Source organism: Oncorhynchus tshawytscha, linkage group LG03 (genome assembly GCF_018296145.1).
Source record: "Oncorhynchus tshawytscha isolate Ot180627B linkage group LG03, Otsh_v2.0, whole genome shotgun sequence".
Taxonomy (NCBI): Eukaryota; Metazoa; Chordata; class Actinopteri; order Salmoniformes; family Salmonidae; genus Oncorhynchus; species Oncorhynchus tshawytscha.
The window spans coordinates 80,110,929-80,131,017 of NC_056431.1; the positions used below are offsets into that span (position 1 = coordinate 80,110,929).

At 46.6% G+C, this 20,089-nt stretch overlaps 1 protein-coding gene across 1 annotated transcript in view; it reads right to left on the minus strand.

Annotated features, from left to right (window-relative positions):
- Positions 1 to 240: 240 nt before the first annotated feature.
- Positions 241 to 20,089, minus strand: part of LOC112236680 (bone morphogenetic protein receptor type-2-like) — a 79,415-nt gene continuing 59,566 nt past the window's right edge. Inside the window, exons 8-14 of the mRNA XM_042320064.1 lie at positions 19,819 to 19,966; positions 17,693 to 17,829; positions 16,998 to 17,170; positions 10,815 to 11,128; positions 5,129 to 6,060; positions 3,571 to 3,667; positions 241 to 1,427 (exon numbers count right to left, since the gene is read on the minus strand). Of these exons, the coding sequence (XP_042175998.1) occupies positions 1,168 to 1,427; positions 3,571 to 3,667; positions 5,129 to 6,060; positions 10,815 to 11,128; positions 16,998 to 17,170; positions 17,693 to 17,829; positions 19,819 to 19,966 (2,061 nt within the window). The 3' untranslated portion in view covers positions 241 to 1,167. The remainder of the gene's footprint in view (positions 1,428 to 3,570; positions 3,668 to 5,128; positions 6,061 to 10,814; positions 11,129 to 16,997; positions 17,171 to 17,692; positions 17,830 to 19,818; positions 19,967 to 20,089) is intronic.

The window sequence follows — 20,089 nt, forward strand, 5'->3', positions numbered from 1 at the left end:
AATCTTAAACAAAAATCCAGAAAATCACATTGTATGATTTTTAAGTAATTAGTTTGCATTTTATTGCATGACATAAGTATTTGATCACCTACCAACCAGTAAGAATTCCGGCTCTCACAGACCTGTTAGTTTTTCTTTAAGAAGCCCTCCTGTTCTCCACTCATTACCTGTATTAACTGCACCTGTTTGAACTCGTTACCTGTATAAAAGACACCTGTCCACACACTCAATCAAACAGACTCCAACCTCTCCACAATGGCCAAGACCAGACAGCTGTGTAAAGGACATCAGGGCTAAAATTGTAGACCTGCACAAGGCTGGGATGGGCTACAGGACAATAGGCAAGCAGCTTGCAGCCAATGTTGCTCTAGAATAGCTAGGTTCTGTTTAAAGCAACGTTTTAGAAATGCTTCTTTCTTGCTAATTGATTATCTTTCTTTGTTTCATTTCACATAATTTCTTCTCCTGACAGAATGGTAACCAGGAAACTCAGAATACTAGAGCATGCTGCCATGGGGCTCTGGGCCAAGGTAGTGCACTATATAGGGAATAGGGTCCATTTGAGACACAGCTGTAGCCTTCTGTAGGCACAGTCCTTCTCTGGCCACACCCTCCTCAATGTAGCCTTCTGTAGGCACAGTCCTTCTCTGGCCACACCCTCCTCAATGTAGCCTTCTGTAGGCACAGTCCTTCTCTGGCCACACCCTCCTCAATGTAGCCTTCTGTAGGCACAGTCCTTCTCTGGCCACACCCTCCTCAATGTAGCCTTCTATAGACACAGTCCTTCTCTGGCCACACCCTCCTCAATGTAGCCTTCTGTAGACACTGTCCTTCTCTGGCCACACCCTCCTCAATGTAGCCTTCTATAGACACTGTCCTTCTCTGGCCACACCCTCCTCAATGTAGCCTTCTATAGACACAGTCCTTCTCTGGCCACACCCTCCTCGTGGGTTTTTTAAAATCGGAAGTAGCCAGCATAATAAATAAAGTACCCAGGGGGGTGCGGGGGAAGGGCATCTGATCCACCCTAATTTGTTAAAGTCACTGAAGTAGCTGGCCGCATGAGAGTCACTGAGTTGTTGGCTATTTGGCTATCAGCTGGCGCTTATGAACACACTTTCCTATCATCTGGCCACTCCCTCTAGCCACACACCCAGGGGTCAGGGTTCACAGGCAGGTAATGCCAGGGTCACAGGGGTCAGAAGACATGGTAGCGGTGGTAGTCCCACCCCCCACCAAGTAGACAGCAGTGGAGGACTTGGAGCGAGGAGCCTTGGCAGCATCCTTGTCGTTGTTGCTGTCCACCTGCGTATCCGTGGAGACCACCCAGGTGGTGGGACGCCACCCCTTCAGGGAGTACGGTGTCTTGACGCGGCGCTTGATCTTCTCACCTGACCCTCCACGGTCACCCAGTGACGAGCAATCACCTGGGAGGAGGGAGGGAGGGAGGGAGGGAGGGAGGGAGGGAGACAGACAGACAGACAGACAGACAGACAGACAGACAGACAGACAGACAGACAGACAGACAGACAGACAGACAGAGACAGACAGACAGACAGACAGACAGACAGACAGACAGACAGACAGGTGTTACTAGGGATAGAGACGTGTAGTACACTGAGAATGTCATTTACGTTGAGTCTCTATGACATCCATACAAGGCAGCAGAGTGGAGAATGACATCCATACAAGGCAGCAGAGTGGAGAATGACATCCATTCAAGGCAGCAGAGTGGAGAATGACACATCCATTCAAGGCAGCAGAGTGGAGAATGACACGTCCATACATCCATTCAAGGCAGCAGAGTGGAGAATGACACATCCATACAAGCAGTCCCAGAATGCTGCTCTCTAGTGATAGGTAAATGTACCACTGCTAATAGTATTTATCACACCCGCACACACCACACACATGCATGCACACACACATTCACTCCTTGGTGACAAAAGACCAGTAATCACAGGAAACACATTGCGGTGTGACCTTTCCAGACCAAATAAACTAAAGTACTGCTGGCTGTTTGAATAACTCCCCCGTTTCTTATTGTTCCGCTCTTAGCACCACCCCTCTAGAACGTGGAAACACCAAATAGTTACTGTACTAGGTCAGATATAGCCTGGTCTCAGATCTGTACTAGGTCAGATATAGCCTGGTCTCAGATCTGTTTGTGCTGTCTTGCCAACTCCCTATAGTCATTAACAAGACAGCGCAAACAGACCTGGGATCAGGCTAGGTCATAGGTCTGCATCCCAAATGGCAACCTATTCCCTATGGAGTGCACTACTTTTGACTAAAGCTCAGCTCTATGGACCCTGGTCATAAGTAGAGACCTATAATGAACAAAAATGTAAATGATTAATCCCATGTTTCATGAGCTGAAATAAAAGATCCCAGAAATGTTGTGCACAAATTAGTTTACATCCCTGTTAGTGAGCATTGCTCCTTTGCCAAGATAATCCATCCACCTGACAGGTGTGGCATATCAAGAAGCTGATTAAACAGCAGGATAATCACACAGGTGCACCTTGTGCTGGGGACAATAGAAGGCTGCTCTAAAATGTGCAGCTTTGTCATACAACATAATGCCACAGATGTCTCAAATTGAGGGAGCGTGTAGTTGGAATGCTGACTTCCCAACGGAGCTGTTGCCAGAGGATTGAATGTTAATTTCTCTACCATAAGCCGCCACCAAAGTCGATTTCAAGAATTTGGCAGTACATCCAGCTGCCCTCAAAACTGCAGACTACGAGTTACCATGCCGGCCCAGGACCTTCACATCCGGCTTCTTCGACTGTAGGATTGTCTGAAGAGGGGAGTGCTGAGTATTAAAGCCCTTTTGTGGGGAAAAACTCATTCTGATAGGCTGGACCTGGGACCTGGCTCCCCAGCGGCTGGACCTGGGACCTGGCTCCCCAGCGACTGGACCTGTCTCCAAAGCGGCTGGGCCTGGCTCCAAAGCGGCTGGGCCTGGCTCCAAAGTGGCTGGGCCTGGCTCCCCAGCAGGTGTTGGTCTCCTACTGAGACACAACTATAGAGTCATCTGGCTAAAACCTCCTCACAGCTATAGAGACATCTGGCTGGGATCTCCTCCCATTCATCTCCCCTCATGTTGTTCGTCTCCTACTGAATCCTTATCAACTCTATGGAATTTCCTTCCCTTCCCACATCCAATCGAAACACTTCGGTTGTGTCGCAAATGGCACCCTATTCCCTATGTAGTGCAATCAATCAATCAAATTATTTATATAGCCCTTCTTACATGAGCTGATATCTCAAAGTGCTGTACAGAAACCCAGCCTAAAACCCCAAACAGCAAGCAATGCAGGTGTAGAAGCACAGTGGCTAGGAAAAACTCTCTAGAAAGGCCAAAACCTAGGAAGAAACCTAGAGAGGAACCAGGCTCTGAGGGGGGGGGCAGTCCTCTTCTGGCTGTGCCCGGTGGAGATTATAACAGAACATGGTCAAGGTGTTCAAATGTTCATAGATGACCAGCAGGGCCAAATAATAATCACAGTGGTTATAGAGGGTGAAACAGGTCAGTGAGAGATGTGTGGTGTGTTCTCTTCTCACCTGAGGAGCTGTTGTGTGAAGAGAAAGAAGCAGAGAGCTCCAGGGAGCAGGGTCTCTCAGGTCGTCTGGGTTTGGGCTGTCGGAGCTGGGCAGCCTCCTGGTGTACAGGGGCCTCCTGCTGGGGCTCTGGGACTGTTGTTGCTGGTATAGAGGCAACAACAGGGAGATGGACAGAGATAGGGGGAGTGACAGGGGCAGGGACAGGGGTAGTGACAGAGACAGGGGCAGTGACAGGGGCAGGGACAGGGGGAGTGAGAGAGACAGGAGGAGTGACAGGGGTAGTGACAGGGGCAGGGGGAGGGACAGAGACAGGGGCAGGGACAGGGGCAGGGACAGGGGGAGTGACAGGGGCAGGGACAGGGGGAGTGACAGAGACAGGGGGAGTAACAGAGGCAGGGGCAGTGACAGGGACAGGAGGAGTGACAGAGGCAGGGGCAGGGGGAGGGACAGAGACAGATTTAGGGGTGGGGGTAGGGACAGAGACAGGGACAGGGGTGGGGGTAGGGACAGAGGCAGGGACAGGGGTGGGGGTAGGGACAGAGGCAGGGACAGTGGTGGGGGTAGGGACAGAGACAGGTTTAGGGGTGGGGGTAGGGGTAGGGACAGAGACAGGTTTAGGGGTGGGGGTAGGGACAGAGACAGGTTTAGGGGTGGGGGTAGGGACAGAGACAGGTTTAGGGGTGGGGGTAGGGACAGAGACAGGTTTAGGGGTGGGGGTAGGGGCAGAGACAGGTTTACGGGTGGGGGTAGGGACAGAGACAGGTTTAGGGGTGGGGGTAGGGACAGAGACAGGTTTAGGGGTAGGGACAGAGACAGGTTTAGGGGTGGGGGTAGGGACAGAGGCAGGTTTAGGGGTAGGGACAGAGACAGGTTTAGGGGTGGGGGTAGGGACAGAGACAGGTTTAGGGGTGGGGGTAGGGACAGAGACAGGTTTAGGGGTAGGGCCAGAGACAGGTTTAGGGGTGGGGGTAGGGACAGAGACAGGTTTAGGGGTGGGGGTAGGGACAGAGACAGGTTTAGGGGTAGGGACAGAGACAGGTTTAGGGGTAGGGACAGAGACAGGTTTAGGGGTGGGGGTAGGGACAGAGACAGGTTTAGGGGTAGGGACAGAGACAGGTTTAGGGGTGGGGGTAGGGACAGAGACAGGTTTAGGGGTAGGGACAGAGACAGGTTTAGGGGTGGGGGTAGGGACAGAGACAGGTTTAGGGGTAGGGACAGAGACAGGTTTAGGGGTGGGGGTAGGGACAGAGACAGGTTTAGGGGTAGGGACAGAGACAGGTTTAGGGGTGGGGGTAGGGACAGAGACAGGTTTAGGGGTAGGGACAGAGACAGGTTTAGGGGTAGGGACAGAGACAGGTTTAGGGGTAGGGACAGAGACAGGTTTAGGGGTGGGGGTAGGGACAGAGACAGGTTTAGGGGTAGGGACAGAGACAGGTTTAGGGGTAGGGACAGAGACAGGTTTAGGGGTAGGGACAGAGACAGGTTTAGGGGTGGGGGTAGGGACAGAGACAGGTTTAGGGGTAGGGACAGAGACAGGTTTAGGGGTAGGGACAGAGACAGGTTTAGGGGTGGGGGCAGAAGCAAAGGGCTCAGGCTGTGCCTCTACAGGTGGACACGTGATCCCTCTGCTAGCCAGGTCCACCACCAGACTGTTGTTGTTGTTGGTGTTGTTGTTGGTGCGTCCCGCCAGGTGATTGGTTGGTCTCTGGTCACATGGGGCGGGCTGCTCTCTCCTTAACAGCGGTTCATGTTCATCAGGACTGGAGTTGATGTTGAGTCGACTGTCCTCTCCGCTGAGTTGGGTCTGTAACAGCGGGGCTACTCCGCCCACCTCACTCTGGAAGCCCGCCAGATTGGTCATCCCGTACGGAGCCCCGCCTCCAGATGAAGAGGCCACACCTCCGTTCAGATAGCCATTGACGACCAACACGCCCACCCCGCTCCACACCCCATCCACCCCAACCCCGGTTGTTCCATTGTTGGTGACGGTAACCAGGTGTGCATCTGCTGCCGGGGCGACCGTGTTCATCTTGGCCACGCCCGTTTCTACCTGCTTCAGCCTGGAGGAACTAGGGCCCTGCTTCAGTCTGGAGGAACCAGGGCCCTGCTTCAGCCTGGAGGAACCAGGGCCCTGCTTGGCCTTGGTGCTGAGTGGTAGGCTGCTAGGCCGCTTGGGGAGGTTCTGCTGTTTGGGCAGGGGAAACATAGTAGCTGGTGGGTCCCCCATCCCACTGGCTCCGGTCCCAGACCCTCCCTGGGCCCCAGGCCCGACCCCAGTCACCTCCGCAGCCAGCTTGATGAGAGGGTAGAGCAGGGAGGAAGACCCAGAGCTGAGGGGGTCTGGAGCAGAGAACTGTTTCTGGCTGTGCTCCATAAGGTTCTCATCAGAAGACTCTTTCAGGTTCTTGTCAACCTCTTTAGGGTCCAGTTTGGTGCTCTCCAAGTCCTCCTGGGTCAGATGCAGATACACCGGCACCAACACAGCACCACCTAGTTGTAACAACATAACAAATAAATAATGTATTAATTACAAATACAAGATAAATAAATACTTTAGTAGCCTTACAAGTACCTGTGTATGGGTTGAACAGTACCTGTATATGGGTGGAACAGTACCTGTATATACCTGTATATGGGTGGAACAGTACCTGTATACACCTGTATATGGGTTGAACAGTACCTGTATACACCTGTATATGGGTTGAACAGTACCTGTATATGGGTTGAACAGTACCTGTATATGGGTTGAACAGTACCTGTATATGGGTTGAAAAGTACCTGTATATGGGTTGAACAGTACCTGTATATACCTGTATATGGGTTGAACAGTACCTGTATATACCTGTATATGGGTTGAACAGTACCTGTATATGGGTTGAACAGTACCTGTATACACCTGTATATGGGTTGAACAGTACCTGTATATACCTGTATATGGGTTGAACAGTACCTGTATATACCTGTATATGGGTTGAACAGTACCTGTATATGGGTTGAACAGTACCTGTATATGGGTTGAACAGTACCTGTATATACCTGTATATGGGTTGAACAGTACCTGTATATGGGTTGAACAGTACCTGTATATGGGTTGAACAGTACCTGTATATACCTGTATATGGGTTGAACAGTACCTGTATATACCTGTATATGGGTTGAACAGTACCTGTATATACCTGTATATGGGTTGAACAGTACCTGTATATACCTGTATATGGGTTGAACAGTACCTGTATATACCTGTATATGGGTTGAACAGTACCTGTATATACAGGTATATTGGTTGAACAGTACCTGTATATATCTGTATATGGGTTGAACAGTACCTGTATATGGGTTGAACAGTACCTGTATATGGGTTGAACAGTACCTGTATATGGGTTGAACAGTACCTGTATATACCTGTATATGGGTTGAACAGTACCTGTATATGGGTTGAACAGTACCTGTATATACCTGTATATGGGTTGAACAGTACCTGTATATACCTGTATATGGGTTGAACAGTACCTGTATACACCTGTATATGGGTTGAACAGTACCTGTATATGGGTTGAACAGTACCTGTATATACCTGTATATGGGTTGAACAGTACCTGTATATACCTGTATATGGGTTGAACAGTACCTGTATATGGGTTGAACAGTACCTGTATATACCTGTATATGGGTTGAACAGTACCTGTATATACCTGTATATGGGTTGAACAGTACCTGTATATACCTGTATATGGGTTGAACAGTACCTGTATATACCTGTATATGGGTTGAACAGTACCTGTATATACCTGTATATGGGTTGAACAGTATGCTGTAGTGTTAAGATTTCCCTTCACTGGAACTAAGGGGCCTAAACCATGAAAAACAGCCCCAGACCATTATTCCTCCTCCACCAAACCGTACAGTTGGCACTATGCATTGGGGCAGGTAGCGTTCTCCTGGCAGTAGCATTCTCCTCGCATCCGCCAAACCCAGATTCGTCCGTCGGACGGCCAGATGGTGAAGCATGATTCATCACAGAACGCGTTTCCACTGCTCCAGAGTCCAATGGCGGCGAGCTTTCCACCACTCCAGCCGATGCTTGGCATTGTGCATGGTGATCTTAGGTTTGTGTGTGGCTGCTTACATTTGGCCCAATACATATAGGACTCACAGGTGTAAAGGCTAAATCCATGAGGGGAAATTGGTTCGTCAATTATTAGTATTATTACTCTATTGTTGTAAACTTTATTTAAGCAGGCGAGTAAATTAAAAACGAATTCTTATCTCCAATGACGGCATCAGCATGAACAAACAGAATAGAATCATCAACACTAAAAGTAGTAGAAAACAGATTTCATGACACCAGCAACACCAACTGATAAACAGTTAGAGGATTATCACCTATCAGACAGAGACTAGTTAGAGGAGTATCACCTGTCAGACAGAGACTAGTTAGAGGAGTATCACCTATCAGACAGAGACTAGTTAGAGGAGAGGAATACCACCTGTCAGACAGAGACTAGTTAGAGGAGAGGAATACCACCTGTCAGACAGAGACTAGTTAGAGGAGTATCACCTGTCAGACAGAGACTAGTTAGAGGATTATCACCTGTCAGACAGAGACTAGTTAGAGGAGAGGAATACCACATGTCAGACAGAGACTAGTTAGAGGATTATCACCTGTCAGACAGCAGACAGACTAGTTAGAGGAGTACCACCTGTCAGACAGAGACTAGTTAGAGGAGTATCACCTGTCAGACAGAGACTAGTTAGAGGATTATCACCTGTCAGACAGAGACTAGTTAGAGGATTATCACCTGTCAGACAGAGACTAGTTAGAGGAGAGGAATACCACATGTCAGACAGAGACTAGTTAGAGGAGAGGAATACCACCTGTCAGACAGAGACTAGTTAGAGGAGAGGAATACCACCTGTCAGACAGAGACTAGTTAGAGGAGTACCACCTGTCAGACAGAGACTAGTTAGAGGAATATCACCTGTCAGACAGAGACTAGTTAGAGGAGAGGAATACCACCTGTCAGACAGAGACTAGTTAGATGAATACCACCTGTCAGACAGAGACTAGTTAGAGGAGAGGAATACCACCTGTCAGACAGAGACTAGTTAGATGAATACCACCTGTCAGACAGAGACTAGTTAGAGGAATACCATCTGTATCATATAGAACTGTGTTATCATCTCTGTAACATATAGACTGTGTTATCTCTGTAACATATAGAACGGTGTTATCATCTCTGTATCATATAGAACTGTGTTATCATCTCTGTAACATATAGAACAGTGTTATCATCTCTGTTACATATAGAACTGTGTTATCATCTCTGTAATATATAGAACAGTGTTATCATCTCTGTATCATATAGAACTGTGTTATCATCTCTGTATCATATAGAACTGTGTTATCATCTCTGTATCATATAGAACTGTGTTATCATCTCTGTAACATATAGAACTGTGTTATCATCTCTGTATCATATAGAACTGTGTTATCATCTCTGTAACATATAGAACTGTGTTATCATCTCTGTAACATATAGAACTGTGTTATCATCTCTGTAACATATAGAACTGTGTTATCATCTCTGTATCATATAGAACTGTGTTATCATCTCTGTATCATATAGAACTGTGTTATCATCTCTGTAACATATAGAACTGTGTTATCATCTCTGTAACATATAGAACTGTGTTATCATCTCTGTAACATATAGAACTGTGTTATCTCTGTAACATATAGAACAGTGTTATCATCTCTGTATCATACAGAACTGTGTTATCTCTGTAACATATAGAACTGTGTTATCATCTCTGTAATATATAGAACAGTGTTATCATCTCTGTAACATATAGAACTGTGTTATCATCTCTGTATCATATAGAACTGTGTTATCATCTCTGTAACATATAGAACTGTGTTATCATCTCTGTAACATATAGAACTGTGTTATCATCTCTGTAACATATAGAACTGTGTTATCATCTCTGTAATATATAGAACAGTGTTATCATCTCTGTAACATATAGAACAGTGTTATCATCTCTGTAACATATAGAACTGTGTTATCATCTCTGTATCATATAGAACAGTGTTATCATCTCTGTAACATATAGAACTGTGTTATCATCTCTGTAACATATAGAACTGTGTTATCTCTGTATCATATAGAACTGTGTTATCATCTCTGTATCATATAGAACTGTGTTATCATCTCTGTAACATATAGAACTGTGTTATCTCTGTAACATATAGAACTGTGTTATCTCTGTATCATATAGAACAGTGTTATCATCTCTGTATCATATAGAACTGTGTTATCATCTCTGTAACATATAGAACTGTGTTATTATCTCTGTAACATATAGAACTGTGTTATCTCTGTATCATATAGAACTGTGTTATCATCTCTGTATCATATAGAACTGCTAGCATCATGTGAACTGTGTTATCTCTGTATCATATAGAACTGTGTTATCATCTCTGTATCATATAGAACTGTGTTATCTCTGTATCATATAGAACTGTGTTATCATCTCTAACATATAACTGTGTTATCATCTCTGTATCATATAGAACTGCTAGCATCATGTGAACTGTGTTATCATCTCTGTATCATATAGAACTGTGTTATCTCTGTATCATATAGAACTGTGTTATCATCTCTAACATATAACTGTGTTATCATCTCTGTATCATATAGAACTGCTAGCATCATGTGAACTGTGTTATCATCTCTGTATCATATAGAACTGCTAGCATCATGGGAACTGTGTTATCTCTGTATCATATAGAACTGTGTTATCATCTCTGTAACATTATGTGTGCTGGTTTGAACCTCCAAATGTTTGAAAATGAGGTTTTATTAGCTGCTTCATTACAGGAGTTCCATGTTGAATAATAGGTTATAGCCTTTTGATTGGACGATGACAGGTTTGGTAATGTTGAATAATAGGTTATAGCCTTTTGATTGGACGATGACAGGTTTGGTATTGTTGAATAATAGGTTATAGCCTTTTGATTGGACGATGCCACTAAACTCTTTATGAAAAACATCTGTTCCTTGTATTCATGCATTGTGTTTTCTTTTGGTCGCGCCATTTTACCATTTGGGAAAAACATGTGACCAGTAATGAGAGTCGGTTAATCGGCAGCCAAATGGACTGAAATGTGAAACACTATTTCCAGTACATAATTAACAATATAATATATAAAAAATAGTAATATAATCTAGTAATAATATTACCTAGTGTGCTGGAGGAGACGTGTCCTGACTCAGAGATGGAGGTCATGATGGTGTTGGGAGTGAACCCCGATGTGGAGGAGACGCTGGCGCTCTCCGGGCTGGGCAGACGGGCCTGCGCCTGCTGACGCTCCGCGTTGATGGAGTTCCGGTTCTTCTCTGGGCCAGCGGGGGCACTGTTGGTTCCCCCTAGGATGCCGATGGAGGAGGTCCACGACATAGAGGCGTCTCCACCGGGGAGGTTCTTCACCCTGTGGTCCTCGATGTAGTCGGGGTAGGGGCTGACTTTAGGACCCCTGCGGCTGTGGGACAGGTTCCTGAGGCAGATGGAAGGTGGTTGAACAGTCATATAGTTACTTTATGTTGATGTGTATTAAAGGGATAGTTCGGGATTCTGGAAATAAAGCCCTTTCTTTATCTGCTTCCCCAGAGTCAGATCAAATCAAATCAAAGTTTTAAACCAGTTTTATGTCTCTGGGTCCAGTATGAAAGAAGTTACAAGGTAGTTTTGCGAGCCAATGCTAACTAGCATTAGCTCAATAACTATTTGCACTAACGCTAGTTAGCAAATTCCTCCAATCTGAACGCAGCCATAAAATTGGTATCCACGTGTTCATCTGCCTCTGGGGAAGTAGATAAAGGGCATATCCCAAAAACCCGACCTATCCCTTTAACTAGCTGAGAGATGTGATTATACAGTAAGGCCAACATGCTGCGTAGAGACAAGTAGCTGAGAGATGTGATTATACAGTAAGGCCAACATGCTGCGTAGAGACAACTAGCTGAGAGATGTGATTATACAGTAAGGCGCTACATGCTGCGTAGAGACAACTAGCTGAGAGATGTGATTATACAGTAAGGCCAACATGCTGCGTAGAGACAAGTAGCTGAGAGATGTGATTATACAGTAAGGCCAACATGCTGCGTAGAGACAAGTAGCTGAGAGATGTGATTATACAGTAAGGCCAACATGCTGCGTAGAGACAAGTAGCTGAGAGATGTGATTATACAGTAAGGCCAACATGCTGCGTAGAGACAAGTAGCTGAGAGATGTGATTATACAGTAAGGCCTACATGCTGCGTAGAGACAAGTAGCTGAGAGATGTGATTATACAGTAAGGCCAACATGCTGCGTAGAGACAAGTAGCTGAGAGATGTGATTATACAGTAAGGCCAACATGCTGCGTAGAGACAAGTAGCTGAGAGATGTGATTATACAGTAAGGCCAACATGCTGCGTAGAGACAAGTAGCTGAGAGATGTGATTATACAGTAAGGCCAACATGCTGCGTAGAGACAAGTAGCTGAGAGATGTGATTATACAGTAAGGCCAACATGCTGCGTAGAGACAACTAGCTGAGAGATGTGATTATATGAGATGTGATTATACAGTAAGGCGCTACATGCTGCGTAGAGACAACTAGCTGAGAGATGTGATTATACAGTAAGGCGCTACATGCTGCGTAGAGACAACTAGCTGAGAGATGTGATTATACAGTAAGGCCAACATGCTGCGTAGAGACAACTAGCTGAGAGATGTGATTATACAGTAAGGCCTACATGCTGCGTAGAGACAAGTAGCTGAGAGATGTGATTATACAGTAAGGCCAACATGCTGCGTAGAGACAACTAGCTGAGAGATGTGATTATATGAGATGTGATTATACAGTAAGGCCAACATGCTGCGTAGAGACAACTAGCTGAGAGATGTGATTATATGAGATGTGATTATACAGTAAGGCGCTACATGCTGCGTAGAGACAACTAGCTGAGAGATGTGATTATATGAGATGTGATTATACAGTAAGGCGCTACATGCTGCGTAGAGACAACTAGCTGAGAGATGTGATCATACAGTAAGGCCAACATGCTGCGTAGAGACAACTAGCTGAGAGATGTGATTATACAGTCAAATCAAATCAAATTTTATTTGTCACATACACATGGTTAGCAGATGTTAATGCGAGTGTAGCGAAATGCTTGTGCTTCTAGTTCCGACAATGCAGTAATAACGAACAAGTAATCTAACTAACAATTCCAAAAAAACTACTGTCTTATACACAGTGTAAGGGGATAAAGAATATGTACATAAGGATATATGAATGAGTGATGGTACAGAGCAGCATAGGCAAGATACAGTAGATGATATCGAGTACAGTATATACATATGAGATGAGTATGTAAACCAAGTGGCATAGTTAAAGTGGCTAGTGATACATGTATTACATAAGGATGCAGTCGATGATATAGAGTTCAGTATCTACGTATGCATATGAGATGAATAATGTAGGGTAAGTAACATTATATAAGGTAGCATTGTTTAAAGTGGCTAGTGATATATTTACATCATTTCCCATCAATTCCCATTATTAAAGTGGCTGGAGTTGAGTCAGTGGCAGTGTCAGTGTGTTGGCAGTAGCCACTCAATGTTAGTGGTGGCTGTTTAACAGTCTGATGGCCTTGAGATAGAAGCTGTTTTTCAGTCTCTCGGTCCCAGCTTTGATGCACCTGTACTGACCTCGCCTTCTGGATGACAGCGGGGTGAACAGGCAGTGGCTCGGGTGGTTGTTGTCCTTGATGATCTTTATGGCCTTCCTGTAGCATCGGGTGGTGTAGGTGTCCTGGAGGGCAGGTAGTTTGCCCCCGGTGATGCGTTGTGCAGACCTCACTACCCTCTGGAGAGCCTTACGGTTGAGGGCGGTGCAGTTGCCATACCAGGCGGTGATACAGCCCGCCAGGATGCTCTCGATTGTGCATCTGTAGAAGTTTGTGAGTGCTTTTGGTGACAAGCCAAATTTTTCAGCCTCCTGAGGTTGAAGAGGCGCTGCTGCGCCTTCCTCACGATGCTGTCTGTGTGAGTGGACCAATTCAGTTTGTCTGTGATGTGTATGCCGAGGAACTTAAAACTTGCTACCCTCTCCACTACTGTTCCATCGATGTGGATGGGGGTGTTCCCTCTGCTGTTTCCTGAAGTCCACAATCATTTCCTTAGTTTTGTTGACGTTGAGTGTGAGGTTATTTTCCTGACACCACACTCCGAGGGCCCTCACCTCCTCCCTGTAGGCCGTCTCGTCGTTGTTGGTAATCAAGCCTACCACTGTTGTGTCGTCCGCAAACTTGATGATTGAGTTGGAGGCGTGCATGGCCACGCAGTCGTGGGTGAACAGGGAGTACAGGAGAGGGCTCAGAACGCACCCTTGTGGGGCCCCAGTGTTGAGGATCAGCGGGGAGGAGATGTTGTTGCCTACCCTCACCACCTGGGGGCGGCCCGTCAGGAAGTCCAGAACCCAGTTGCACAGGGCGGGGTCGAGACCTAGGGTCTCGAGCTTGATGACGAGCTTGGAGGGTACTATGGTGTTGAATGCCGAGCTGTAGTCGATGAACAGCATTCTCACATAGGTATTCCTCTTGTCCAGATGGGTTAGGGCAGTGTGCAGTGTGGTTGAGATTGCATCGTCTGTGGACCTATTTGGGCAGTAAGCAAATTGGAGTGGGTCTAGGGTGTCAGGTAGGGTGGAGGTGATATGGTCCTTGACTAGTCTCTCAAAGCACTTCATGATGACGGATGTGAGTGCTACGGGGCGGTAGTCGTTTAGCTCAGTTACCTTAGCTTTCTTGGGAACAGGAACAATGGTGGCCCTCTTGAAGCATGTGGGAACAGCAGACTGGTATAGGGATTGATTGAATATGTCCGTAAACACACCGGCCAGCTGGTCTGCGCATGCTCTGAGGGCGCGGCTGGGGATGGCGTCTGGGCCTGCAGCCTTGCGAGGGTTAACACGTTTAAATGTCTTACTCACTTCGGCTGCAGTGAAGGAGAGACCGCATGTTTACGTTGCAGGCCGTGTCAGTGGCACTGTATTGTCCTCAAAGCGGGCAAAAAGTTATTTAGTCTGCCTGGGAGCAAGACATCCTGGTCCGTGACTGGGCTGGGTTTCTTCCTGTAGTCCGTGATTGACTGTAGACCCTGCCACATGCCTCTTGTGTCTGAGCCGTTGAATTGAGATTCTACTTTGTCTCTGTACTGGCGCTTAGCTTGTTTGATAGCCTTGCGGAGGGAATAGCTGCACTGTTTGTATTCAGTCATGTTACCAGACACCTTGCCCTGATTAAAAGCAGTGGTTCGTGCCTTCAGTTTCACACGAATGCTGCCATCAATCCAAGGTTTCTGGTTAGGGAATGTTTTAATCGTTGCTATGGGAACGACATCTTCAACGCACGTTCTAATGAACTCGCACACCGAATCAGCGTATTCGTCAATGTTGTTGTCTGACGCAATACGAAACATCTCCCAGTCCACGTGATGGAAGCAGTCTTGGAGTGTGGAGTCAGCTTGGTCGGACCAGCGTTGGACAGACCTCAGCGTGGGAGCCTCTTGTTTTAGTTTCTGTCTGTAGGCAGGGATCAACAAAATGGAGTCGTGGTCAGCTTTTCCGAAAGGGGGCGGGGCAGGGCCTTATATGCGTCGCGGAAGTTAGAGTAACAATCATCCAGGGTCTTTCCACCCCTGGTTGCGCAATCGATATGCTGATAAAATTTAGGGAGTCTTGTTTTCAGATTAGCCTTGTTAAAATCCCCAGCTACAATGAATGCAGCCTCCGGATAAATCGTTTCCAGTTTGCAGAGAGTTAAATAAAGTTCGTTCAGAGCCATCGATGTGTCTGCTTGGGGGGATATATACGGCTGTGATTATAATCGAAGAGAATTCTCTTGGTAGATAATGCGGTCTACATTTGATTGTGAGGAATTCTAAATCAGGTGAACAGAAGGATTTGAGTTCCTGTATGTTTCTGTCATCACACCATGTCACGTTAGTCATAAGGCATACGCCCCCGCCCCTCTTCTTACCAGAAAGATTCGTTTCTGTCGGCGCGATGCGTGGAGAAACCCGCTGGCTGCACCGCTTCAGATAGCGTCTCTCCGGTTAGCCATGTTTCCGTGAAGCAGAGAACGTTGCAGTCTCTGATGTCCCTCTGGAATGCTACCCTTGCTCGGATTTCATCAACCTTGTTGTCAAGAGACTGGACATTGGCGAGAAGAATGCTAGGGAGTGGTGCACGGTGTGCCCGTCTCCGGAGTCTGACCAGAAGACCGCTTCGTTTCCCTCTTTTTCTGAGTCGTTTTTTTGGGTTGCTGCATGGAATCCACTCCGTTACACTGGTTGTAAGGCAGAACATAGGATCCGCATCGCGAAAACATATTCTTGGTCGTACTGATGGTGAGTTGACGCTGATCTTATATTCAGTAGTTCTTCTCGGCTGTATGTAATGAAACCTAAGATGACCTGGGGTACTAGTGTAAGAAATAACACGTAAAAAAAACAAAAAACTGCATAGTTTCCTAGGAACGCGAAGCGAGGCGGCCATCTCTGTCAGCGCCGGAAGTGTGATGTAAGGCCTACATGCTGCGTAGAGACAACTAGCTGAGAGATGTGATCATACAGTAAGGCCAACATGCTGCGTAGAGACAACTAGCTGAGAGATGTGATTATACAGTAAGGCCAACATGCTGCGTAGAGACAACTAGCTGAGAGATGTGATTATACAGTAAGGCCAACATGCTGCGTAGAGACAACTAGCTGAGAGATGTGATTATACAGTAAGGCCAACATGCTGCGTAGAGACAACTAGCTGAGAGATGTGATTATACAGTAAGGCCTACATGCTGCGTAGAGACAAGTAGCTGAGAGATGTGATTATACAGTAAGGCCAACATGCTGCGTAGAGACAACTAGCTGAGAGATGTGATTATACAGTAAGGCCAACATGCTGCGTAGAGACAACTAGCTGAGAGATGTGATTATACAGTAAGGCCTACATGCTGCGTAGAGACAAGTAGCTGAGAGATGTGATTATACAGTAAGGCCTACATGCCGCGTAGAGACAACTAGCTGAGAGATGTGATTATATGAGATGTGATCATACAGTAAGGCCTACATGCTGCGTAGAGACAACTAGCTGAGAGATGTGATTATACTGTAAGGCATGCTGCCACACACCTCTCGTTCTGCAGTGTGGTGGTCATAGGGTTAACCGTAGGACTGACAGACTTGGTCCTGTGTGTGTGTGTCTTGTGTGTGTGTGTGTGTGTGTGTGTGTGTGTGTGTTCACCTCTCGTTCTGCAGTGTGGTGGTCATAGGGTTAGCCGTAGGACTGACAGACTTGGTCCTGTGTGTGTGTGTGTTCACCTCTCGTTCTGCAGTGTGGTGGTCATAGGGTTAACCGTAGGACTGACAGACTTGGTCCTGTCCCAGATCAGCAGTAGTTCAGCCATGCGCTCCTCTGAACATTGAGCGGTCAGCCTGGCCTCAGCATCCTGGTCCCAACAGTCCTCCATGGTCTCCTTTAGGGAACGTACCGCCTGGGGGGAGGACCGTAGTCACACATCTCAATTCTATTCTCAATTACTCTACATCTCAATGCTCTCCTCCCCTTCATCTGCATTGATTACAGGGGTCTTGCCAGGTGAGACCAGAATGGTGGAAGATCAGCATTTGGTTTCACCTTCAGCTTCCCCTTTCTGATGAGTTCAATGAGGGAGAGGAGCGAGGTTAGGAGCGAGGTCAGGAGCGAGGCTAGGAGCGAGGCTAGGAGAGAGGTTACTTGCGAAGTTAGGAGAGAGGTTCGTAGCGATGGCTCGGAGCGAGGCTAGGAGAGAGGTTAGGAGCGAGGTTAGGAGCGAGGCTAGGAGCGAGGCTCAGAGCGAGGTTAGGAGAGAGGCTCATAGCGAGGCTCGGAGCGAGGCTAGGAGAGAGGTTAGGAGCAAGGTTAGGAGCGAGGCTAGGAGCGAGGCTCGGAGCGAGGTTAGGAGCGAGGTTAGGAGCGAGTTTAGGAGCGAGGCCAAACACACATGTAAGGGCAGGTCAATAGTACTCAGGCTTACCAGGCTGTTCTCCTTCCAGGCCTCAGGGAACTTGGGTCTCTCTTTCTCTCTGGAGACCAGGACCTGCATGTCCTCAAAGGAGGGGTGGTTCCCTGCCTCGGCCTGGAACGCCATCTGGTAGTCGGGCACCGCCTCTCCTGGAGGACAAAATATCATCATTACCATCTGTCCTGGAGGACACAATATCATCATTACCATCTCTAATGGAGGACACAATATCATCATTACCATCTCTAATGGAGGACACAATATCATCATTACCATCTCTAATGGAGGACACAATATCATCATTACCATCTCTAATGGAGGACACAATATCATCATTACGGTCTCTCCTAGAGGACACAATATCATCATTACGGTCTCTCCTGGAGGACACAATATCATCATTACGGTCTCTCCTAGAGGACACAATATCGTCATTACGGTCTCTCCTGGAGGACACAATATCATCATTACCATCTCTAATGGAGGACACAATATCATCATTACCATCTCTAATGGAGGACACAATATCATCATTACCATCTCTAATGGAGGACACAATATCATCATTACGGTCTCTCCTAGAGGACACAATATCATCATTACGGTCTCTCCTGGAGGACACAATATCATCATTACGGTCTCTCCTGGAGGACACAATATCATCATTACCGTCTCTCCTAGAGGACACAGTTTCATTGAGAAACACCCAGTGACTCAGGAGAGCACGGTAGTGTGCATATTGAGAAACACCCAGTGACTCAGGAGAGCACGGTAGTGTGCATATTGAGAAACACCCAGTGACTCAGGAGAGCACGGTAGTGTGCATATTGAGAAACACCCAGTGACTCAGGAGAGCACGGTAGTGTGCATATTGAGAAACACCCAGTGACTCAGGAGAGCACGGTAGTGTGCATATTGAGAAACACCCAGTGACTCAGGAGAGCACGGTAGTGTGCATATTGAGAAACACCCAGTGACTCAGGAGAGCACGGTAGTGTGCATATTGAGAAACATACATGAAATGCTGATCACCTCATATTCTGTTTCTAGAACATTCTTTACTCACTGTGTACAGAGCCTTCAGAGAGTATTCACACCCCTTGACTTTGTCCACATTTTGTTGTGTTACAGGCTGAATTGAAAATGGATTAAATTCAGATTTTGTGTCACTGGCCTACACACAACACCCCATAATGTCAAAGTGGAATTATGTTTTAAGACATTTTTACAAATTAAATAAAAATAAAAGCTGAACTTTCTTGAATCAATTAGCATTCAACCTCTTCGTTACGGAATAAAAATGTTCAGGAGTAAAAAGGTGCTTAACAAATCACATAATAAGTTGCATGTTTGTGTTAAACTTGATTTTTGAATGACTACCTCAACTCTGTACCCCACACATACAATGCCATTAATACAAGTAACGAGTGGAGGACAGAGGAGCCTCTTAAAGAAGAAATCCTACAATGTGATTTTCTGGATTTTTTTTCTCATTTTGTCTGTCATAGTTGAAGTGTACCTATGATGAAAATTACAGGCCTCTCTCATCTTTTTAAGTGGGAGAACTTGCACAATTGGTGGCTGACTAAATACTTTTTTGCCCCACTGTACAAATGTATTTAATCCATTTTGAATTCAGGCTATAACAACAAAATGTGGAATAAGTCAAGGGGTATGAATACTTTTTTAAGGCACCGTATATCGGAGTTGTGCCTGTTGATCAAACGAGTATCTGCACTCTCTAGAACGTTCGCACCTGATATCCTTGTTCCAGTCTTTCACCTTTGCGGACATGTATTTCCATTGTTAGAGGAGGAGTCAGTCGACCATCTTGTCAATATAATAGATCCTTTTTGATACACCTCATGAAGGTCTCCCAGTAGACGAGGCTCAGGGTTAGAGGTCAGGGTTATTATCTGGGAAGTGGTCAGTACACCTCATGAAGGTCTCCCAGTAGACGAGGCCCAGGGTTAGAGGTCAGGGTTATTACCTGGGAAGAGGTCAGTACACCTCATGAAGGTCTCCCAGTAGATGGGGCCCAGGGTTAGAGGTCAGGGTTATTATCTGGGAAGTGGTCAGTACACCTCATGAAGGTCTCCCAGTAGACGGGGCCCAGGGTTAGAGGTCAGCGTTATTACCTGGGAAGAGGTCAGTACACCTCATGAAGGTCTCCCAGTAGATGAGGCCCAGGGCGTACATGTCCACCTGCTTCAGAGCCGACTCACAGTCCCTCAGGTTCACCGCCCCTTCCAGAACCTCTGGGGCCATGTAGCGGACTGTACCCACCTGGAGAGAGACAGAACCAGTGTTATAACACTACACTAACCCTCCAGAACCGCTGGGACCTCTTCTGACTAACCTCACCGATGGCAGCATTCTCCACCTCTCTGGGTTAGAGGTCAGAGGTTA